General features: G+C 41.4%; 1 protein-coding gene across 1 annotated transcript in view; it reads right to left on the minus strand.

Moving 5' to 3' along the window:
- Positions 1-9180: 9180 nt before the first annotated feature.
- Positions 9181-25783, minus strand: part of LOC106827209 (solute carrier family 28 member 3-like) — a 29272-nt gene continuing 12669 nt past the window's right edge. The window contains exons 8-17 of the mRNA XM_044756687.2: positions 24124-24204; positions 22677-22757; positions 20624-20749; positions 19347-19477; positions 16436-16604; positions 15843-16040; positions 12766-12847; positions 11936-12034; positions 11596-11716; positions 9181-10723 (exon numbers count right to left, since the gene is read on the minus strand). Of these exons, the coding sequence (XP_044612622.2) occupies positions 10597-10723; positions 11596-11716; positions 11936-12034; positions 12766-12847; positions 15843-16040; positions 16436-16604; positions 19347-19477; positions 20624-20749; positions 22677-22757; positions 24124-24204 (1215 nt within the window). The 3' untranslated portion in view covers positions 9181-10596. The remainder of the gene's footprint in view (positions 10724-11595; positions 11717-11935; positions 12035-12765; positions 12848-15842; positions 16041-16435; positions 16605-19346; positions 19478-20623; positions 20750-22676; positions 22758-24123; positions 24205-25783) is intronic.

Below are 25783 nucleotides of genomic sequence, written 5' to 3' on the forward strand. Positions count from 1 at the left end.
CTGATACTTGAAATATGGAACTATTTTGTATATGGAGCTGAGGACCTAAAATTTTAATTTAAAAACGATGTTCATTTCAGTTGGAAATGGAAGTTTCCACTGGAAAACTTTTAAGCATGTTTGGAACAACCTTGGTATGTAAATTTACTTTTCAACTACAAATTTTGTGCAATCTAAGTACAGATCAAGTAATGATAATGAAAATTTAGTGTCTCAAGGTATGCTCTAAGTATAAAATACACATTAGATTTTAAAGACTTAATTCAATAAATAGAATGTAAAATATCTCATCAAAATAATATCTTGGATATATTGCATTAAACATATTTTTAAAATTAACTTTACAAATTTCTTTGTACTTTTTAATGTGGCTACTGGAAAATTGTAAATTACATGTGACTTGCATTATATTTCCATCAGACAGCACTGCTAAAGAAAATAAAAGCAGCAGTTTGTACAGTAAATGGACAAACATCATTCAAATAAGTCAAAAACAAACTTTAAACAAAGCAAGTGCTTCTCCATAGAGGAATGGCTCAGATAAATATATAACATGTCATGGGCTGTTATGAAGTCTGTGGAAAGAAGGAAGTTTTTCCAGTGGACTTCACTACCCACAAAGTATTATTATAGAAGAAAAGTAAACTGCATAGAAATGTGAGTAATCTTAGCACAGACAGTGGCCAACTTAACGATGGTTCAACTTATGACTTTTTGGCTTTGAGATGGTGTGAAAGCGATATGCATTCCGTAGAAACTGTACTTTGAATTTTAATCTTATCCTGGGCCAGCAATACTCTAAGTAGTACGACACTCTCTCGTGATGCTGGGCAGCCACAGTTTCCAGTCAGCCCCGCAATCACAAGGGCAAACCACCGTTACACTTATGACCATTCTGTACCCATAAACCACTGTTTCTCACTTTCAGTACAGTAGTCAACAAATTACATGAGATATTCAACACTTTTTATTATAAAGTAGGCTTTGTGTTAGGTGAGTATTTCCTAACTGTAGGCTAATGTAAGTGTTCTGAGCACGTTTAAGGTAGGCTGGGCTGTTACAATGTTTGGTAGGTTAGGTGTATTAAATGCATTTTTGACTTACAATATTTTCAACTTACAATGGGGTTTATCAGGACATAACCACGTTGTAGGTCAAGGAAGATCTGTATTGTAAAACTATCATCCTAGTGCTCAATAGATAGATATGTTTGTAAAATACGACCTGAATATGAAAAAAAGTACAGGAAAAGTACAGTGATGTTAAAAAACATCAAGATATTTAACCTTGGTTACCTGTGTGTGGTGGGCCAGGGGCAGGAGAGAGGAAGCGGGGAGCGTGCAGAAAGACAATAAAATGTCTAACTCCCTCCCATCCCCAGTATGTATATTATCTCATTTACGTAGAATCGTACATACACACACACACACACACACACAGACACACACAAGGAGGAAGGGAAGGATAGAGCTAGAACTATATATAACGACTTGTAGAAAGTGTACCGCCAAGTGAAAAGAAGCTGAAGGTGGTATGTAAAGAGGCTCATTCTATTTGTGTAGAAACAACAAATTCCCCATTTTCTTATATAATTTTGGAGAAAGGTACATATGCTAATTAACAATCTCAGGGGTGTGTGGTACTAGAAAGAGAGCTGAGGTGAACAGGGTAGGGAGAAAGATATGTGTGTGTGTAAAATATTGTCACTTTTTATTACAAATGGATATTACTTTTTAATGAAAAAGAAGAAAATAGTAAAAAAAAAAAAAAAGGGCAGTAATTAAATTTTCCTTGAGATAAAAAAAAAAAAGCTCTAAGAAGAACCACAAAGTTCTCGTCAAGATGGTGCTGTGAACAGACGTTGAACTTGCCTCTTCCCACGAACACAACCAGGTTACAACAATTTTGGGAAGAATCACCCTGGATTGAAAACTAAAAAATGGATAAAAAGAACCCCCACAACAAGGGACAGTCCTGACGAAAGCAGAAGAGGCAGTGACTCCAGCAGGAGAGGAAAAAAGCCACCTTTGGGAGCAGCGGAGCTTCTCAGCTGGCCAGGCGGGAGCCAACCTAAGGTATGCAGCCCTCCCTGGAGGAGTGAGGTCTGGAGCGGGGGCAATACTGCTATAACCATCCTTTGGACTCAGCCCAACTGAGATGGGGGTCTTACTGTCTGACTTTGCTGGCTATTAACTGCAGCGAGGACACCCCAGAAAAGCTATCGGCCGAAAGCCGAAAAGATCTGGGTCTTAAAGGGCCCACGCACAAACTCACTCATTGCAGCAACCTAAAATCACCAGAGAGAAGGCTGACTGTCCTTTGGTGAAACAAGACTCACCTGGTGGGCTCTGGGGGCATCTTGATGAGAGGAGGATCCTCTCCTGAGACTGAGACATTGGTGGGGGCCGTTGTTCTGGGCTGGTCCAGGCGTGCTGAAAGGGACACCAGTGGGGGCCATTGAAGTGTGTCCCTTGGGCTGTTAGCCCAGGGGTCTGCCACACCCACTAGAGCACAGATTTAATCCAGCTCAGCCAGGGCAGGCAACCCGCCCTAGGGACTGGCCCCACCTAACAGCAAGCCCTCAGCCTACTTTTCAGCCTGCATTTACTGAGTGCCTTGATCCTCTACAGTCAGGCAAAGGTGTCTGCCTCTGTGGGGCAGGGCTTGTGTGAGGACCATGTGAACTGTGGGGGGCATTGGGGCAGAGGTGTGGGCCTCTGCAGTGTGGCGGTGGGGTACGCTCCAGGGGGTTGAGAAGTGTGAACGGCCCAGGACTGTGTTGACAGTGTATGTGGTCCAGAGGGGGGTGAGGCTTATCAGTGGCAGAAGACTTGTGCTTCACAAATAGCCATAAAAAGGATCAGCCCCACCTTCCAAAGCCTGAAACAACTGAGTGCCTCCATGCCAAGGGCTAGCCCCACTCAGCTGCACTCCTACTAGAACTGACATCAGCCTTGTTGGCCTCAGGCCTATCACAACTGTACGCCCCTGAGCCTAGCAACCAGCTACACTGGGTACCAACCCAATTAAGAGGACACTTGCAATAAGAGTGTCCTAATAGACTTTGTAGCCAACAGTGCTGAGGCCCCTCCAAACTGGATTTACAAACAGCTGGCCAGGGAAGGAAAGATCAGACTCCCTGGGTGCCTTCAGTGGGAGCAACCCTGCCACAGCAGAAGAACACAAGTGGCCCACAAAGGGGTCACTCCTGGTTCTTACAGTCTGGTGACGAGAGGGAAGCACACTGCTGGGCCTCATAAGGCATCTCATACATAAGGCCACTTCTCCAAGGTCAGAAGACATAGCTGACTCACCTAGTACAAAGAAAATAGCACAGAGAAAGAGGCATAATGAGGAGGCAAAGGAATGCTTTCCAAGCAAGGGAACACTACAAAACACCAGAAAAAACTAAGTGAAACAGAAACTAGCAACCTCCTTGACAAGGAATTCAAACAAAATATAATGAGGATGCTCACAGATATGCAGAGAAGAATGGATGAACACAGTGAGCACATCAGCAAAGAATTGGAAGATATAAAAAAGAACCAATCAGAAATGAAGAATACAATACTTGAAATGAGAAATTCACTAGAGGGACTCAATAGCAGAGTAGAGGAAGCAGAAGAACAGATCAGCGAGCTAGACGAAAGATTAGAGGAAATCACCCAAGCAGAACAGAAAAGAGAAAAAAGAATTAGACAGAATGAGAACAGTGTAAGGGAACTCTGTGACAATATCAAGTGTGCTAACATTCGGATTATAGGGGTCCCAGAAGGAGAAGAGAGAGACAAAGGGGCAGAAAATTTATTTATCGAAATAATAGAGGAAAATTTTCCTCACCTGAGGAAGGAAACAGACATCCATGTTCAGGAAGCACAGAGAGCTCCAAACAAGAGAAGCCCAAAGAGGCCCACAGTAAGACATATTATAATCAAAATGTCTAAAATTAAAGACAAAGAGAGAATCCTAAAAGGAGCAAGAGAAAGGCCACAAGTGACATATAAATGGAAGCCCATCAGGCTGTCAGCAGACTTCTCAGCCAAGACCCTACAGGTGAGAAGAGAATGGCATGACATATTTGAAGTCCTAAAAGGAAAAAACCTACAACCAAGAATACTCTATCCATCAAGGCTGTCATTCAGAATGGAAGGAGAGATAAAGAGCTTCCCAGACAAGCAAAAATTAAAGGAGTTTATCACCAAGAAACCAGCTCTACAAGAAATGCTGAAGGGACTTATTTAAGTGGGAAAGTAATGACCACAAATAGAGATAAAAGAAAAAAATTATCAAAAAAAAAACAAAACAACAACAAGAAAAAACAGGCAATAAAATCACTTGTAAGGTAAAAGTATAGTAAAGGCAGCAGATCAACTACCAGTGAAGGTAATATGAAGGTTAAAAGACAAATGTACTAAAATTACCTATTTCAATGATAAGAGGGTAATGGATATACATACACTAAACAAAAGACTATATATGATGTGAAAAACATATAATGTGGGAGGAGGGGAGTGAAAAAGTAGAACTTTTAGAAAGAGGTCAAGCTAAAGAGTCTATCTACTCAATATAGACTGTTATATGCATAGTATATTAAATAGGATCCTCATGGTAACCACAAACCAGAAACCTATAACAAGCAGGAAAAAAAGTAAGATGAAAGAAATCAAACATATTACTAAAGATAGCCATCAAGCCACAAGTGAAGAGAGCAAGAGAAAAAGAAAGGAACTGAGAAGAACTACTAAAACACCCCAAAAAAAGAAAAAGTGACAAAATGGCAATAAATACATATTTATCAATAGCTACTTTAAATGTCAATGGATTAAATGCTCCAATCAAATGCCATAGGGTGGCCAGCTGGATAAAGAAACAAGATCCATGCATATGCTGCATACAAGAGACACACTTCAGACCTACAGACACTCACAAACTGAAAGTGAAAGGATGGAAAAAGATATTCCACGCAAATGGCAAAGAAAAGAAAGCAGGGGTAGCAATACTTATATCAGACAAAATAGACTTTAAATCAAAAACTGTAATAAGAGACAAAGACAGGTACTACATAATGATAAAGGGAAAAATCCAACAAGAAAATATAACACTTGTAAATATCTACACACCCAACATAGGAGCACCTAAATATATAAAGCAATTATTAACAGACATAAGAGGAGAAATAGACAGTAACACAATAATAGTAGGGGACTTTAACATTCCACTTACACCAATGGATAGATCATCCAAACAGAAGATCAATAAGGAAACACTCGCCTTAAAGGACACATTAGACCAGATGGACTTAGTAGATATATACAGAACATTCATCCAAAAACCACAGAATACACATTCTTTTCAAATGCCCATGGAACATTCTCCAGGATTGATCACATATTAGGCCACAAAACAAGTCTCAATAAATTTAAGAAGATCGAAATAATACCATGCATCTTTTCTGACCACAAAGGTATGAAACTGGAAATCAACTACAGAAAGAAAACCAGAAAAGCCACAAAAATGTGGAGATTGAACAAAATGCTACTGAACAATGATTGGGTCAATGAAGAAATCAAAGAAGAAATTAAAAAATTCCTGGAGACAAATGAAAATGAAAACATGACATGCCAAAATCTGTGGGATACAGCAAAAGCGGTTCTACGAGGGAAGTTTATAGAAATTCAGGCCTACCTCAACAAAGGAGAAAAATCCAAAATAGACAATCTAAAAGTGCACCTAGAGGTACTGGAAAAAGAAAAACAAACAAAGCCCAAAATCAGCAGAAGGAGGAAATAATAAATATCAGAGCAGAAATAAACGAAATAGAGACTAAAAAAAACAATAGAAAAAATTAATGAAACCAAGAGCTGGTTCTTTGAAAAGATAAACAAAATTGACAAACCCTTAGCTAGACTCACCAAGAAAAAAAGAGAGAAGCCTCCAATAAATAAAATCAGAAACGAAAGAAGAGAGATTACAATGGACACCTCAGAAATACAAAAGATAATAAGAGAATAGTATGAAAAGCTATACGCCAACAAATTGGATAATCTAGAAGAAATGGATAAATTCTTAGAAACATACAACCTTCCAAAACTGGACCAAGAAGATGTAGAAAATTTGAATAGACCGATCACCAGTAAGGAGATCGAAACAGCAATTAAAAACCTCCCAAAAAATAAAAGTCCAGGACCAGATGGCTTCCTGGTGAATTCTACCAAACATTCAAAGAAGACTTAATACCTATCCTTCTCAAACTCTTCCAAAAAATTGAAGAGGAGGGGAGGCTTCCTAACTCCTTCTATGAAGCAAACGTTATCCTGAGACAAAAACCAGACAAGGACAACACAAAAAAAGAAAATTACAGGCCAATATCACTGATGAACGTCGATGCAAAAATCCTCAACAAAATACTAGCAAATCAAATACAACAATACATTAAAAAGAGCATACATCATGATCAAGTGGGTTTCATTCCGGGGATGCAGGGATGGTTCAACATCTGCAAATCTATCAACGTGATACACCACATTAACAAAATGAAGAATAAAAATCACATGATCATCTCAATAGATGCAGAGAAAACATTTGACAAGATACAGCATCCATTTATGATAAAAACTCTAAATAAATTGGGTGTAGAAGGAAAATACCTCAACACAATAAAGGCCATATATGACAAACCCACAGCAAATATCATTCTCAATGGAGAAAAACTGAAAGCTATCCCTCTAAGAACAGGAACCAGACAAGGATGCCCACTGTCACCACTCTTATTTAACATAGTATTGGAAGTCCTAGCCAGAGCAATCAGGCAAGAAGGAGAAATAAAAGGGATCCACATTGGAAAAGAAGAAGTGAAACTGTCACTCTTTGCACATGACATGATGTTATATGTAGAAAAACCTAAAGAATACACTAAAATTTTTAGAGACAATAAATGAATACAGTCAAGTTGTAGAATACAAAATCAACATAGAAAATTTGGTTGTGTTTCTATACACTAACAACGAAGTAGCAGAAAGAGAAATTAAGAATACAATCCCATTTAAAATTGCAGCAAAAAGAAGAAAATACCTAGGAATAAACTTAACCAAAGAGGTGAAAGATCTGTACACTGAAAACTATAAAACATTGTTGAAAGAAATCGAAGAAGACACAAAGAAATGGAAGCTATTCCGTGCTCTTGGATTGGAAGATTTAACATTGTTAAAATGTCCATACTTCCTAAAGCAATCTACAGATTCAATGCAATCCCTATCAAAGTTCCAAAAACGTTTTTTACAGAAATAGAACAAAGAATCCTAAAATTTATATGGAACAACAAAAGACCCCGAATAGCCAAAGGACTCCTGAGAAAAAAGAACAAAGCTGGAGGTATCACACTCCCCGATTTCAAATTATACTACAAAGCCATAGTAACCAAAACAGCATGGTAGTGGCACAAAAACAGACACACAGATCAATGGAACAAAATTGAGAGCCCAGAAGTAAACCCACACGTTTATGGACAGCTAATATTCGACAAGGGAGCCAAGAGCATACGATGGAGAAAGGAGAGTCTCTTCAATAAATGGTGTTGGGAAAACTGGACAGCCACATGCAAAAGAATGAAAGTAGACCATTCGCTTACACCATGCACAAAAATCAATTCAAAATGGATTAAAGACTTGAATGTAAGACCCGAAACCATGAGACTTCTAGAAGAAAACATAGGCAGTACGCTCTATGACATTGGTCTGAGCAGCATATTTTCAAGTCCCATGTCTGACCTGGCAAGAGAAACAAAAGAAAAAATGAACAAATGGGACTACATCAAACTAAAAAGTTTCTGTAAAGCAAAGGAAACTATCAACAAAACGAAAAGACAACCTAACAATTGGGAGAAGATATTTGCAAACCACATATCAGATAAGGGGTTAATATCCAAAATATACAAAGAACTCATACAGCTCAACAACAAAAAAACCAACAATCCAATTATAAAATGGGCAAAAGATCTGAACAGAGATTTCTCCAAAGAAGATATACAGATGGCCAACAGGCATATGAAAAGATGCTGAACATCATTAGCTATCAGGGAAATGCAAATCAAAACGACAATGAGGTATCACCTCACTCCGGTCAGAATGGCTATAATTAACAAGACAGGAAACAACAAATGTTGGAGAGGGTGTGGAGAGAAGGAAACCCTTGTTCACTGCTGGTGGCAGTGCAAACTGGTGCAGCAACTATGGAAAGCAGTTTGGAGCATCCTCATAAAATTAAGGATACATCTACCATATGATCCAGCTATTCCACTGTTGGGTATTTATCCAAAGAAGTTGAAAACACAAAGGCATAAAGATACTTGCACCCCTATGTTCATTGTGGCATTATACACAATAGCCAAGACTTGGAAGCAACCTAGGTGCCCATCAAGGGACGAATGGATAAAGAAGATGTGGTATTTATACACGATGGACTACTACTCAGCCATAAGAAATGACGAAATCCAGCCATTTGTGACAACATGGATGGACCTTGAGGGTATTATGCTGAGTGAAATAAGTCAGAGGGAGAAAGTCAAATACCATATGATCTCACTCATAAGTAGAAGATAAAGAGGACAAAAAAAAAACATAGCACTGGAGATTGGACTGGTGGTTAATAGCACATTGAACAGATCATACACTAAAAAAAAAAAAAAGGAGAGGCACAAACATCCAAGGAATAGTAATGGCAACAGGCAGAATTTGAAGATTAGTTGGCCAGAGAGGCCCACTAGAAACAGCAAAGAGATTCTCTCAGAAAGAGATTCTTAGGAATAAAACAGAGTAGAAAAATGCAAAGAGTTAAAAGGAGAAAAAAAATCGTTAGAAAAATAATAGCCATAACAGACAAAGGAGATCCAACATGTGAATAACTGGCATCCCTGACACACTCTGCCATAGGCTTTTATGAAGGCTGACACCAGAGCACTGAGAACGGAGGGGAAGACAGGTAAATATATGTTCCTAAAACAAAGTCTAAATACTGAAATTACACATTGAGTTCCAAGAAAAATTTGATACAAATGATCAATAAATAGAAATATCCTAATATAGTGTACGTCAGAGATAGAACCCTGTAGGCATTTAGCTCCCTCCTTCATCACCACCACCACCATCACACACAAAAAAAGCAACTATTCACACAGGGATTTTAAAAAAGTACTCTGCTGCATGAACAAAGAGGAAACAAAAATAAATTACTTAATGTATTCCAAAATCTTTTTCACATGCTTTCTTTTGTGTGAGTCACCTTTTAATCCAATCATTACTGTTTGTGTTTTCTCACAAAATGTGGTCCTTATGCTTTTAAGGGCATAGATGATGAGCATTTCATAAAACAGCATCCAATCATTGTTTCTGAATTTTCTTCTGAGACACATTTAGCGTCAGAACCCATTAAGGTTCTTCTTTGATACCCATTAAGCAAGTTTGATGCTGATGCTCTTCTGGAAGTATCAATGGAAGATTTTTCTCCTTCAAAAGGTCCTTACATGGCTTTCTGTCTAAAGAGTAGCACCATTTTCCAGTCTTGTCACCAGGAACATAACCAAATTTGCACATGAATAGGCTTAGAGTTATGCCCTATAACAGTTTGATTTCTTTAAGGGAGACGGGTATTATGTACCCATGTGGTATATGATATTATTTCTTCAAAATATTCGCTATCCCTCCCTATGACAGGATAAAACATCTATGGCCATTGAATCATGCTTGTCACATGACTATCCTTGGATAATGGAATGTAGTGGAAGTGAAGGGTGTTATTCCTAGCAGAAGTTTTAAGACCTATCGTGTGGTCCCCACCTTTCATTTCCCTCTCCCATAAGACGAACATGCCCCACAGAGGGGCTTATACTTTAGCCTGGGTCCTGGGAAATGAAGCCAACATGGAGTATGGCCAAAGTTGACCCTCAATAAACACGTAATATGACTGAAAAATAAACTTGTAAGCCACCAAGGTTTTTGAATTATTTGTTATTGTAGCACAGTTCAGCATAAGCTGACTGATATAACTCAAAGCACACGGGATTTAAAACCCAGCTTTGGACTGGTCTAGGCGCTCTCCTGAAGGACTCCTGATTTCTGCCGGACTTCCTCAGGGCAGGTAATGAATGGGTGATATGTGATTGGTCCTCCTCCACCTGAGATTCCCATTTAGGCTATTTCAGCTCAGCCAGGGTGAATGCAGAGACACCTCACCTGAGATGTTTTTAAAGTGGGTCACTCTGGATTACTCAGAGACTCACACTAAGTGAGTATGGCTGAGTCACAGCCCAGTTGCTGTGAACTGTCATTTATACTTGCGTTCTGGTTAAATGTTCTGAAATTCTAAGGTCAGAAGACATTTTGGGGAGTGGAGACAACACTATAGTAGTTCTCAGCGGGGGAGGGGCTGAAGAGGAGAGGAAGATGCTCTAGATCTGAAGGGTTCACTCCTGTGTTTCTTATTTCCAGTTAAAGCTGACTACATGATGGAAACACCAATCTGTGGAGAATAGCTTTTATTTTTCTCCCCAAAGCAGAAAGTTCAGTATCTGTACTTAGAGTTCTGTTGGAGAAGTGGCTGAACTCAGAGTTGATCAGGGATCCAAGTGCAGTTCAGTGTTGATGGCTTCAACAATTCACAGCAGGTCTTCAAAGAATCCAGGCTGTGGTTCCCTCCTGGGATGACCTCCCCGGGACCTGTGACAACAGTGCTGGTAGAAAGTAGAATGAAACACTTAGCTGAGCCTTAGAAGATGGAAACAGTAGATGAGCAGAAGATGACACATTAAAAATAGCATAGGACAGGGAATCTAACTTCCCCCCTCACATTCAGCTTAGGGTGAGTTAAGGACAGAGGCACCAAAGAAATAGTTTTGACTCTCAAATCCTGTTTGGCCTCAGGACTCCCCCTATTTCCTCCAGAATAAACAAAGAAACTATAGAACTAATCCTTATAAAACACTTGCACATTAAGAAGGGAAAATGGGGTGCGGATATTAATTTTGCAAATAGAAACTGTACAGGGAAGGGGTGGCCAGCATGGGGCACTGGCAGCCCCTCATCATGGCCCATCACCGTCACCGTGTTGTCAGGACAGCCTGCATTGCTTGATCCCCTTGAAAGGGAGGCAGCACCTAGTAACTAGTACTAGAGTACTAGTTAAGGGCATGGGCTCTGTGAGCAGAAAGACCCTGATTTTCTTGGGTCTTTCTGTGTTGACTGTGCTTGCACTCATTTTGCTTGGGTCAGTGACATAGCCTCCCCAAGCCCTGATTTTATATAACGCTTAAAAAAGCAACAGTGCCTAACTTACACAGTGTCTGCAAGGTATGAGAGAGCTGATTCACACCAAGTGCCCAACACACAGCGGGGGCGTGTGAAATGCTTGAGTGACACTAGATGGCTATGGGTCCTAGTCTTAGCCGAGAAACGTCTAAATGAAAGGTGGTTAGAATTGCCACAGAGGTTCTCATATTTAAATAAAGTAAGAGTCATGAAGATTAAAAATAAGTGGATGGGGTCTTTAGGTCTGATTTTTAAATTAATGATGGATATAAAGAATTTATGATCAAGAATACAATACCTGTTCAATAAGCTCTGGCAACACGACACCACATCGGTTGTGTTTTGAGGTAAGCCGGAGGCGAAGGCATTCTCTAAAATGTGATGGCAGTTGATGTCTACAGGAGTGCTGGAGAGGATGCCTAGAAGTGGAACAGAGCGCCACTGATTTTATTAATTCATGAAGTCACTGACGTCTCCTTCTTAGCTTGTCCACCACGCTCCACACATTTCAATTCACAACGTGCTTAGCACAGCTCTGCCTCTCAGGTCTCTACGCAGCATATGCTGCATATAAAGTTGCAGGCACCGCCCCCTGAGAGCTGTGGGCACAGGGACACAGGACACAGTGGAAGCAGTACCTGCGATGCAGCCCATCATGAAGGAGGCAATGGTCCCTGCAATCAAAGCTCTCAATGCCACTGCAGTGATGTCATCCCTTCTGAAAAACGCTATAAGTGCTGGGAAATATGGAAGCAGATATGAGAGGTTAATGTTGAAGCTTATTGATTAGAATTCCAAATTCCCAACCTCTGACAATTGTTCTGGGGCTGGAGTCTCAGATCAGCTGACTTTTCCTTTTTTTATTCAAACTTAGTTGGGAAATTCAAGATTCACCAGCTTAGGGATGAGTTCCACATCCAGAGAAGTTCCCTGGTGTGGGAGGAAAAGCAGTTTGTCCACACCGACCGGCCCAGAGGCTTCCATTCTCTACAGAAGAAACAAGTCCTAAGGTTCATTCAAAGGGTGCACACGGCACATTAAGGGCACAGCAAGGCAAATGCAAGGCAAGGGAGGATCCCAAACATCTGCAACTCATCTGTCACCATCCACGTCTGTGCTCACGGCAGACATCACACTAATCACAGCGTTTTCCAACTTAACTTCCACTGGACCTCATAATCCTTCTCCACGTGGCTGTTATAAGTCTATTGGAAGTGGCATGTGAAGTGAAAGCCATGTGTCATCCCTGGCTGGAGAAGCACCTGTGCATTTGGGCAAATTCTTCCTGATGTTAGCTTGGGTCTACACGGGGAACTGCATTGCAGAGCAGGGATAACAAATAGACCCCAAAGGATTTACTGTCTAGCAGCGCCTTCTTTTCCTGACATGAATAATGTGACAGAGCAACATGGAGATCTGAAGCACATTTACAGCACACCTGTTGTTGAAGAATATTCTTGTTACTTACTGAGAGTCTTGATTGCTAATCCTAGGGCATTGGCTCTGCCAAAGCCACAGAGAGCGTAAGTGGCAATTGTCTCAGAACGAACCTGTAAATTAGCATAAAGACACAGATGCATACATGGTGTGACCCAGCTTAGTAAATCCGACATCCTAACTGGGCTTCCTATTCTGACAACAGAATCAATAGTGACAAATAAGTGCACGGTGCATGGTGTCAAACACCTGTTGCAAACACCTGTCCTAGATTCTTTTTTCCATTTCCCCTTGAATTTCAATGGAGAGAAAGGGGCTGTGTGGATTCAGAGACTCTCTACAAAGCACTTGGAATTGTATTCTGAAGTCAAGAGGTGCTGCCCAGGCCAGATGGCTCTTTCTCAGGGTGAGGGACTGACAACAGAGGCTTGGAAGAGCCAGGGCACTTCACTGTTCACTGGAGGCACACCCAACCTGGCAAAGGCACTTTCACAATTGAGGCAATTATTATTTTCCCCCAAATTTTGAAAAGTCTATGATTTAGGGCAGAGAACAAACCAGGCCAATGCAACATTCAAAACTGGTGGTGCCTTTTTGTCTTTCACTAACTGGATTTTTTAAAGCTGCCATTCAAGACTCAAGTGGTCATGGTAAGTTTTTGTTGAGAAAGTGCCTGTTCTTTCCCTGGTTTCTGAGAACTCCTTTGTTGATGTTTTCAATCAGCATGCATATAGCAGGCAGTGAAAAAAATATTTCAAGCATTTGAGCAGTCCACTGTTTCTGGAAAAGCTCATCCTCGTCCCCTGTTCTGTCTAGTGCTTTTCATTTAGTTCTATTGACTTCAAAAACAGGCAACTTATTAGGAGACCATGAGGAGGGAGAGGGCATGAAGTGCTCGAGAGTCCTCTTTCTCCTTTCTGGGGATCTGTGGAGGGGGCACACAGATGGGGACACATAGGGTTTTATAAGTAGAGGGAAAGGAAGCTGGGATGATTCCGCTTTGTCTTTGCCCATAAATGTGTAAGATTCCATGGCGGAAAGAACTGCACTAGGAAATTAATAGGACATCCTACAGCTCTCCTAGCACATGAGCAAAGATGCTGTATGTACAGGGACGGTCATTGTAGCACTACTTCCAATAGCAAAAAAATCGATGAGTGTTCATCAACAGGGGAATGGCTAAAATAGATTATGGTGTGCTCATACACAGAATACTGTGTCACAGGCACTGGCATGGAAAGTCATTTGAGATATGTTATTAAGAGCAAACAGCAAGGCTAAGAATAGTGAGCATAATACGGCACAGAGAGAGGAGATAGTGCCAGAGAAATAGGGAGGATGACTCACTTTTCCCTCTATAGCTTTTTGTACCTTTTGAATTCTGTGCCATGAAATGTATTACATGCAAACAAACATGCAAAGTATCATCTTTAAGAAAGAGAAAATGAAGTAATAAAGTGCAACACACACATTCTGACCTCTTACCTTTAATGGATACCTTTAATTTAATGGATAACACGGGGTTTTTGCCTCATGTACACTTCACTCTTACACTTCAGTCACTTGGTACCTTTTCCAGGAGACTACTGGGACACCCCCACCACTTCTTGGTTGGTAAACAAAAATCGCAGGGACCATCCCCATTTTGTTGATTAGAAATAAGAAATTCGGAAAAACAAAATGCTTTTCCATCGTGAGTCATCAATTACAGAAGCCACTGAGCTCATATTCCTAAATGTCCTCTGTGCACCTGCCCCTGGTTGGGCTCATCCCCAACCTGAGTCAGCTCTACTGGCCTGTCTCTCTCCTCTTACTAACCTGCTCACAAACCTGCTCAGCACTGCCAGACCTGTGAGCCTGCTTTGCTCATTAACAAAACTACTTTCTCCTGGCAACTGGCAGTTGGGGATGAAAAACATTTCACTTAATTGAGCCTACGGTTTACTTTTGGCAGGGAAGCGAGCTGCTTTGTGCTCACATCCAGACAATGAGGACATTCGGCCAAGCCCTACTGCGTGGTCAGCTGAAGAATGAACATTTGAGAAACAGGAGACCTACAGAGCCACTGTGCACATCAGATGCATGGGTCAAATGCCCTGATTAGAACATACAAATCAACACTCTCCTGGGGTGTGCTGTTATTTTGTGTAACACGTGGGAGTAAATGTGGATGTTTGGTCTTTGGGAGGCTGGAGAGTGGGGGCTGTTCAGAGGTGGGCCATCTCAGTTAGAAGCTTGGGCAGCATGCTTTCCCTCCCCTTTCCTTTTAAAGCCCAATGTGGACCTAGGACAGTAATTCCAAATGGATTGTTTCCATGAGTCATAGTGGTGGTCAGAAATGTTCACCATTTCCCTGGGAGTTTCCAGGTGTGATAATTCTGTTCTTTAGGAAAATAGAAGCTGGAGAGTCAGCTGCAAATATGGCCAAGGAAGAGCCTCACCTGAGCTCCCTTATCCCATCCAAGGCCAAGGGGACATGAGCATCTCCTTGCAGGCTATTGACCTGAAGGCCTGACATAGTTCTAGGGCACTTGTCTCAAAGGTTCAGAACACAGACCCTGTGCTGCTTCTCTTCCCTCATCTACGTGGAGAGCAGCGATTGTGTCTCATTACTTCGTTAGGATGTCCCGGCACTAGGTTGCATTTGGGAAGTCTCTCAGAGTTCACAGAATTCCTTAAGCTGAAAGGAAGAGACCTCCATGATCATTAGACTCTGAGCCCCATGAGAGCAGAGGCCTCATCACTTGTCCAATGCTGTGGCCTCAGTTCCTAGGTACATTGCACACAGAAGGCATTCAATAATAGTTGATGGATTGATTCCAGTCCCAGCTCATATGACTCTGGGATTGGATCCATGGTGCTCAATAGTAAATGATCACAGTGTAAAGATTAGTTATGCTTCTACACACACACACAATTATTAATTTAATGTAACTGAGAATTATGAGGTGCTCTGTTCATTATGAGCTCCATGAGCTCTGAGATTTGGGATCTGTTTTGTCCTTTGATTTATCTCAAGTGCCTGGCCTCACAGAGTCACCAGCAACTATTTGATGGGTGTATATATGTGATAGAGAAGTGCACTGAAAAATCAACCTATTTACTTACCGACATATATTGCTGCACACCATCCACAAATTTGGGTCCAGCCTCTTTCCTTAAATACACCAATTTTGAGAGGTGCTCATAGGCTATAAATTCAGTGAAGAATGTCTTATAACCTATGAGTTTGGCAACCATAAAGCAGTCTTGCCAGTCTACGCCCATCATGAAGGAAACGGGCATGAAGATGTAGGAGCATATCATCTACAAAAACCAAAAATAAATACTTCATTAGAGTAGTGATTTGCTCCCATTCTTCTGCCTCACCCTCACGACAAGATTGTTCCCACCCCTCTGTCTCCTGTAGACACAGAAATCCCTTCACATGCCCTTGTCCATCTTCATCCATTAGAAGTCAAAGCAGGAATTGGGTCATTTGAAATAGCTTGGATTCTCGGGATGGAGGCAATGACTGTATGATGGGGAAATGAGGGTGATGGGAGACAGAATGAGCTGTGGGAAGATAGAGGATACATGATAGGTTTGTGCTGGTGTAAGAGCACATTAGAGGCAGTTAGGGAAGATGATTCACAAACCTATTTTATTTTTAACCAAAGATGGGCAGAAACTAAATGGAGGACAAATTTGATAGAATGTACCTCAAAACTCAGTTGTGGGTAGTCAAACATGTTTCCAAACCAGGACAGGGCTGCATTCACAAAAGACACTAAGGCCAGGAAGGCAATCATATTCACAGCGATGTTTGTCACCAGAAAGATGGATGTGAATGCTCCCTGTGATGCTGCTTCTAGGAGATTCCTGGAATCACTTTATCAAAAAATAGCAATGGCAGAATTAACAAGGAGTTGTCGGCGGATGGACATCACAGGTGTAGATGTGGGGTAATCAGAGCTCATTCGGATGGAGAGACAAACACTCAGGCCCATGCCTTGGTCAAAACCCTCACCTGGATTCCATGAAATCATGGCAAGATTTATAATAACTGAGTGTAGGTGATGGGAATATGGGTGTCTAACCATTTTACTACTCGTTTAATTGGGGACATTTATAATTTAAAGATTGGGAAAAGATAAAAATACTATAGGTTTTAAAAATGATATTTAATTAAAAGTAGCTACCAGAGAATATTTGTAAAATATTCATGGTATAAGAACTAATAATTCAAGGAAGCCCTGAATATCCATCACCTAAGAAATGGAAGGCCACTCTCACATTTGAGTCCCCCTGCCCCCTAGCGCCCTTCCTAATCTCATCCTCTTTTATCTCACAGGTACCTGGCTCCCTAGAAGTTGCTTATTCCCTTTCTGTTCAATTTCCATGTATATCTGCATCTCTAAATAATATGTTGTGTAGGTTCACACATTTGCTAACTTTATAAGTGGAATCACACATATTCCATGTATATATTCTTTGACAACTTGCTTTTTCATTCATGGTTATGACTTTACCTCCATACAAACAAGGGGTGAATCTCAGAAACATGCTAGTTGGTGGATTTTGTTATTTAATGAAATACTTTTGAACATCCTAAGTCCCTTAGTCTTTTCCACCCTTTTCTCTTTGTTTTGCACAGGGCAAAAGAAAATCAACTGAAGAGGGGTTAAGGATACCTATATCACACCTTCCTTCTCTATTATATAAGACACTTCCAGAAATGGTCATCCTGTGGTTTTGCAACAGTTTTAAATCAAGGCCAAATGAACACTACACTATATTTAAAATAAAATATCTACAGTGAAGTCAAGGAAATGTAATGACATTCAGGTATTTAGAAAGGTTTTCAGCCAAAGCAATCTTGAGAAAGAAGAACAAACCTGGAGGCATCACACTCTCTGATTTCAAACTATAGCACAAATCTATAGTAATCAAAACAGTATGGTACTGGTACAAAAACAGACACAGAGATCAATGGAACAGAATAGAGGGCCCAGAAATAAACCCCTGCTTATATGGTCAATTAATCTATGACAAAGGAGGCAAGAACATACAATGGGGAAAAGACAATCTCTTTGACAAATGGTGTTGAGAAAACTAGACTGCTACCTGCAAAAGAATGAAATGAGGCCACTTTCTTACACCATATGCAAAAATAGATTCAAAATGGATTAAAAGCTTGAATGTAAGACCTGAAAGCATAAAACTTCCAGAAGAAAACTTAGGCAGTCAGCTCTTAGACATTGCTCTTAGCAATATTTTTATGGATCTCTTTTCTGGGGAAAAGGCAACAAAAGCAAAAGTAAACAAATGGAATTAAATCAAACTAAAAAGCTTTTGAACAATGAAGGAAGCCAACAACAAAACGAAAAGGCAACCTACTGAATGGGAGAAGATATTTGCAAAGGATATATCCAATTTGGGGTTAACATCCAAAATATATAAAGAACTCATACAACTCAATAGGACACAAACAAGAAATCCAATTAGAAAATGGGCAGAGGACCTGAATAGACATTTTTCCAAAGAAGACATACAGATGATCAACAGACACATGAAAAGATGCTCAACATCACTAATCATCAGGGAAATGCAAATTAAAACTACAATGAGTTATTACCTCACACTTGTCAGAATGGCTATTATCAAAAGACAAGAAATAAGTGTAGGTGAGGATGTGAAGGAAAGGGAACTCTTGTACGCTCTTGTTGGGAATATAAATTGGTGCAGCAAACATGGAAAACAGTATGGAGGTTCCTCAAAAAATTAAAAATAGAACTACCATACAATTCACCAGCTCTACTTCTGAGTGTTCAAAGAAAATGAAAACACTAATTCAAAAAGATATATGCACTCCTATGTTCATTGTAGCATTGTTTACAATAGCCAAGATATGGAAATCAACCTAAGTGCCCATCCGTAGATGAACGGATAAAGAAGATGTGGTATATATATACACAACGGAATATTATTCTGCCATAAAAAACGAAATCTTGCCATTTGCGACAACATGGATAAACCTAGAGGGTATTATGCTAAGTGAAATAAGTCAGATAGAGAAAGGCAAATACTGTATGATTTAATTTATATGTGGAACCTAAAAAATGAATAAACAACAAAACAGAAACAAACTCATAGATATAGAGAACAAAGTGGTAGTCACTGGAGGGAAGGGAGGTGGGTGAAACAGGTGAGGGGGATTAAGAGGCACAAGCTTCTACTTATAAAATAAATAAGTCATGGGGATGTAATGTACAGCATAAGGAATATAGTCAATAATGTGGTAACAACTTTGTATGGTGACAGATGGTTACTAGACTTACCATGGTCATCATTTCATAATGTGTATAAATGGTGAATCACTATGTTGTACTCCTGAAACTAACATTGTGTGTCAACTATAATTCAGTTAAAAAAAAAAAAAGGTTTTCAAGTGTTGAAACAAGACTTTTTGGAGTGAAGTCTAATAGTCATTGGGAAATTAAATTCACTTTAATCACATATTCATTATGCTCTCTGTCAATTTTTTGCTGTTTTTTGAAAGTGAACCCGCTCCCCTCCAACCCTCCCCCGCAGCTTGTATAGTCATTAATGAGGTGAATGTATCTCACTTACCCCATTTCCATTTTCATGGCATCCTTCAGGGTTGTTTTAGGTGTTTCTGTCTCAGGCCAAAAGAGTTTAGCCAAAGCCAATGACGTGGGCGCTGACATAATTAAAGCAGTTAATAAGTGTGTGGGTGAAATCTGTGATTTTAGGAGAAAGAAGGCCAACTTAGGTTTTGCTTTTCTGTTGTGTTCAGAAAGAGTGGCCCAAAAGCCTTACTAGGGAAGAGAAGGGCAGGAATTGCGTCTATGCCAAAAAACAATGTTTCTTTGGAGGCTTGGAGGAGCTCAGGGAGCCAAGCTGGCATCATCATGAGAGTCAGAGGGAGGGATTTGTGTGAACTGACCACACCCCTGGAGAGAGGCACAAAACCAAAGTCTGATTATTTTAGAAGAGAATTAATCCTGTGCTGTAGGAGCTTTCACAGATCCCTCCACCTCTGTGTCGTCCTTTGGAACATTCAAACAGTCCCTAAATCCCATATTTCATTACATCATCGGTTTAGACGGGGATGCCTGGGGCTGCAGGCATGGATACAACCCTCTCTGTCTTCCTTCTGCTCTTCTGAAAGTTTGTGCCTTTACATAACACTCCTTTACACACAGTCCCTGTGATCTGTAACCCATCTCTGCTCTCCTCACTGCAGGTCTACTTAAACTCTCTCCCCTCCCCTCCCCACACCCTTGTTGTTTCTGGATTCTCTTCTCTATCTTTTCAGAATTCCAGAATCAGCACCCCCTCCCCACTCCTATTCCACCCAGCACATTTCTGCAGGTGGTGTTCCCACAGTGGTGGCAGAGTGGATCATCTGGGGATCCAGTGACAGCGCTTCCCAATTCTGTGGCATGAAAGCTGCCATAGAGAAACAAATAGGAGTAGCTGGTTTCCAGTATAAATTCAGTTACAAGAAAAGAGCAGTGATCTAGAATTGGCCCATGGGTCATTCTTTGCTGACCTCTGGTTTAGATTGCCTTTATTAGTGTAATAGGGGTTTTTTTTTTTTGTTACAAATTTATATTTTCAGCCAAAGTAGCCTCATAATATGATTGTGTTCTGCCATGGTTGGATATGATTCACATTTAGGTGGCAGGGATATAAAAGTGAAGCCCCAAAGCTCCTTTGGGCACTTCATTCAAATGCCAAAGGAACTGTGACCAGCCATATAGTAAAAAGGACACTCTTTCGGCCTCCTTAACCAGCAGCAATGGCAAAGAAAAAAAAGAAATGACAATAGGAAAGAAAGAAGAGGTTGTATTTTCTAAAAGTTGATCCCCAAATATTCTTACTCCAAAAGATATGTATGGGCCTAAGATATTTCCAGCCATGGTAGCGAACCCAGTGGTCATGATTGCATGGAGTTCAGACTTGGTGGCGTGTCGTATACACTGTCGGACCAGCAGTGGAGACTCCGTCTAGAAACAGAGAGTGAGCAGATTAAACGTTCCTTTTTAAGTCTTAGGAGGGTATGCCAATCTACTCAAAATTCCATCCTCTAAAGTGGTGTTTCTAAGAGAGGACCTCAGACCAGCTCATCAGCATTACCTGGGAACTCTTTAGACATGCAAATTCTCAGGCTTACTGAATCAGAAACTCTGGGGGTGGAGCCAGCAATCCTGTTTTAACAAGCCTTCCAGGTGGTTCTGACACATGCTCGATTTTGAGAACATCTAGGGTGTAGATGTCTGGGTCATTTGAACTCTAGGTCAGTGTGTAGACAGAATCACGTGTAAGTTTGCAGTGCGCAAGGCCAATTCACACATGTCCCCCACTTAGCCTGGGACTGGACTCTGCCAGCTGGGGACACTTTTCTAAGGTTGGAACACCATTGGCCAGGTAACTCTGCCCAGTGGCCTGACCTTGAGAACTGGGGATTCCCAAGCCTCTGTGGCTTCTCATCTTCCAGCTTCATCTCAACAGACCTTAAACCTCTTTGCTGATACCACAGGGAAATAGACAAGCATAAAATAAATAGCAAGGACGGGTGCCCAGAGGCCTTTTCCTAACTGAGAATCAGAGACCCTTCTTCCCATTGGGTGGAAATGAATCAGGTAGAGTGGAGTTGTAAAGGCTTGAGTGCCCTCAAGGAGGGCAGGCAGCCTGCAGCCTGGGGCTCTTCATAAATAATAGCTGAACTTTTAGCATATTAGGTATCAAATTGAGCATGTGTGAAATTTTGCAATTTTCCCCTCAGTATTTCTAATTGTTCTGTAAGTGTGAATGTGTTGAGCGTCAATTTATAGACTGAATAGGAATTCAGTACTTCAGCCCTCTTACCCCACAGGAAGGAGTAATTAATCAACTCAGGATGGTGCCCTAATTAGTCCAGAGAGATCTTACAACCATAATTATAATAATTTGAACTCCTAGGGAAGGAAGCATGGGCCCTGCTCTGAAGCCTGTGCTCCAGGTTAGCAAGCTGGGCTGGCTGATAAGAAGGTTCAGCTGCCTGGAGCAGTCGTAAGCCTGGGATCCAGGGCCATGTGTTTTTCTGGGTGACTATTTTTGCTTCAAATCCAACTTCCTAAGGCAGCCGTGCTAGTGAGCACTCACACTTGGTTTCCTTGGTATGTGACTCCATTCTGCCTGAAGCTCCATGTGCAGAGTGATGAGGATGATTATTACTATTTCTCACTCATCCACCCCATAGGAATGCCACTGTTTTGAGAGGTACTCCTTTTGCATCATATTTCTTTGCTTAAATGGACTTCAAGCAAAAGAGCATTTAACCATGGGATGGAATGGGGAGTGAAAATGCTTTTGCTCATCAGCATTGTTCCTCAGGCTCAGCAAAGACAGACTGTTGGCCAGTTCAGACAAGTTGAGAATGAACTCAGGTATCTATACAGCTGCACGGTCGTTGGTGGGAGCCTTTCCTGGTCTCTTTCATTGCCCCAGCCTTACACTACAGCAGGTGAGGCTGCCTGCTACGGGTTTGCAGGCTCGAGATAGTGGTGAACTCCATGTGAGTGAATGAGCTGCTCGCCTCTGAAAAGTGGGCCAGAGGCCTCAATAAGTCTATAAACTCAGAAAAGACTGGTTGAGAATTTATGCATGAGAAGTCCGATGCTTTGACAAAATGTCTCAATCTTTCCTCCTCTCCATGAAATTTCCAGAACCCCAATGCTGCGTTCATGCACTGAGATTCTTGGAAGGGATCTCTGTCTCTCTCTTTTTCTCACTCTCTGGAACCTGGACTTTGTCAATGTTGAGGGGTCCTTATTTTAACAGTCTTCCCTCTACACTAAAAGAAATAAAACCATCATATTTTTTTATGTGGCTTTCTGGAAAGTGTATCCATTTTAGCAGGTGTTTGTTTTGTTTTGTGATATTACAACTTACATATCCAACAAATATACTGCCGGCTGCAACTACAGATTCAACAGGAGATGATCCCACAGTAACCAGCATGAGCCATCCAATCTAAAAGGGGACAAGGGATAAAGTCAGTGAAGAGCTATTTGTACACACAAAACTTCAAAGTAGGGATAAAAATCTTTGTAGGAAAATGCTGAGGCCTTCAACAACTGTCGGCATGTCGGCAATGGTGCTAACTGTGAGGACATCTTACCTCGTCCTTAGAGCAGGCCAATCACACCCTCCTATTGGAAGGGTAAGTCTGAGTCATTGTACGTACTTTCAACATCATATGAATGAATTTCTACTGAAACATTGTGGACGACTCATAAGTTGTAATAATTGCTGACAGTCATGGCAGGCTTTACTGCATTCCAGGCAGTTTCGAGCCCTTGATCTGAGCAATGCTTTAATCCGCACAATAACCCTTTGAGGGAGGTCCTAAAATTATGCCCATTTGATAGAAGAGGAAACTGAAGCACAGAACAGCTTAGCTGTTTTGTCAAAAACCACCCAGCTAATAAGTAGTGGGGTATAGTTGACATCTGGCCTTTTCTACTTAACTCTCCATCGAACAGGGTTTATGGTCCCACTTTTGTGGTGGCCATTCCAACCGGAGACTGTGGTGCCCACCTCAGGATGGGGACTTCCTGTGGCATTCTTTCTCCTTAGACATGGGCACAGTAGTCCTGAATGCTTAAATCTACAATCAGAAAATTGGAGGCCCTGGTGCTCTTGCTGTAATTCTGAATTCTGCCGGTATTCTGGTTCTCTCTCTCTCCATTTTATTTATTGACAGGGATCAAAGGATGGCTGGGGCTGTGCCCAAACCCTGAGTGCATGGCCTCGCTCTCATGTGCGTTCAAACCAGCTTACATGTTTTTCATAGATTTCTGGTCTAACGTGACTGTAGGCCTCACAGTTCCTGGGGCAGCAGGAATGAGGTTAACTTTTAGACTTAAAAAAATAAATTGTGTGCCTATAAAACTCCCTGAGGAGCAAAAAGCAGCTTCCCCTTCCTGCTCTGATTCCCTAGCAGCTTCCAGACCACAGTGTCCCCTTTTGGAACCTCCTGTGGAAAAGCAGTGACTCTGCATAAAGCACAGGGTGGTCACCAAGGTGGAGGACAGTGCTGTTTTCCCCGGCAGATGTGGGACCCGTGGGAGTCAATTCTGTGGCTAAAGAAGTAATTGCTAAGGTGTCATGAAGATATCAGTGGATTGCAAGTCAATGCCCTGTCAGAAGTGCCTGAGATAGACTTCCCTAGGGACACATGTAGGATTTTTGGGTTTGAATCTAATAACTTGGGGAGGGGGTTGGATCTTAGTGTGAAGAGAAAAGAACTTTACAAAACTCTGAATAAAAGTATTTAGGACTTTGTCCCTGCAAGAATCAGCTCTATACCTCTCACCCATCCCTTCTGGTCCCGTACCTTTCTAATGATCCACTGCATCAGTCCTAGGTAGTAGAGCATGTACGTGACGGCCGTGAAGAAAACCAGCATTGGCAGGTACTGGAGGGGGAGATGGAAGCAATCGTGGGCTAACATTGGCCTCAGGAGAATTAGTAGGTTTCAGATCAGTCTCCTTCTTTCTACCTCCTTTTCCCCCTCTGAAACGTCATAAAATACTAGAATCTCTTCTGGAACTAAACAACACTTTATCAGGCAGCTGCCCCATCTATAGTCTCTTATTCTAATTTGCTCTGGATAAGCTTGAGTACATTTCACAGAAAAGTTGACGTTATTTTTCCCCTCTGCTATAATGATCTTTTCTTCCTTTACTGTCTCAGAGAAGGAATAAAGTTTTGGAGAAATTTGTAATAATTAGGCTCATTAAACTGAAGGCCACTGGCAGATGTCCTTGTCCTGATATTAAATAGACATGAGCTTTGCCACTTATTAGCAGAGTAACCTGGGTCAAGATTAAGTGCCAGCAACCTCAGATCCTTATTCAAAGTGGCTGCACAGATCAGACAGAGCATAGTAGGTCCTCACACACAGTGCCTCCTATAGAGGAAGCATCCACTCTTTCAGTTTTTAGAATGAAAATTATTTTACTTACAGAATTTTTAATCACTAAGAAAAGATCAAACTTTGGAAACCAGCTTACTTCTGTGTTCACAAAGGTTGCCCTTTCCTAGATCCTATTTTCCTGATGCTCTTTGGGTGAGTTCAATGCAGGCTGAGTGTCTACAGGGAGCCATGTCTCCCCTGCAGAGACCACACAGAGCTGCGGTCTCAGTCCCTCCCCACCCTACCCCTCCACACCCCTTCCCCTCTGCTCCCCAGCTAAATGGCCAGGGACAAGCTGCCGGCAGAGGCTCAGAATGACTGAGGACAATTTGTACAGGATCCAATTTAGGAAACTCTATTAATACTTTATATTAAAAGACATTCTGCACCATAATTCAGAGCTCACGCACTTATGTGCTTTTCTTGGCTTTAATGGGCAGGCAGAGCCTTCTGAAAGTGTCAGGGAGTTGAAGGGGCTCATGTCTCGAATGTGCCCACAAGGGATTCTGTGCTGGCAGAGGGGACAGAGGCTACTGCCCTGGGGGGAGCGGGTGGAGGATCTGAAGACACTGGTGCAGTCTGGGCAGCAAGTCACGCCTTCTTTGTGACTTTACTTTTTCCAATTCTGGATTCAGATCATGGTATCAGCATATTTCCATCTCAATATGTAAACACTGAGCTTTCAGAGATGGCTTAGTTATCTCAGAACCAAAGCATCAAATCAGCAGTTTAAAAACATATCCAGCCTAACAGTTGGCCTAACTGAAACTGGGGTAATTTGGAGGTAAATTTGGAGTCCCTAAGTGAGAAGACAGTTTACAAGTGTAGGAACAATAATACACCAAATAAAGGAAAGCTGAAGAAAAAGCCAAATGCATCTTTCTGACTCATTGACAGGCATCTGTAGGGACTTCCCAGAGGACAGTGACTTCCTGGGTCTTATGAGAGCCCCGACAGGGAATCAATGAGGCCTGGGCATGGGGCCATATTGCCTTTCTCCTGTAAAATAACATCCTTCTTTGGCTGGGAGAAAACCCAGCCCCCAGGCCTGCCTAGGCAAAGGCTGTGCTGAAGGAAA

Source organism: Equus asinus, chromosome 23, assembly GCF_041296235.1.
Source record: "Equus asinus isolate D_3611 breed Donkey chromosome 23, EquAss-T2T_v2, whole genome shotgun sequence".
Lineage (NCBI taxonomy): Eukaryota > Metazoa > Chordata > Mammalia > Perissodactyla > Equidae > Equus > Equus asinus.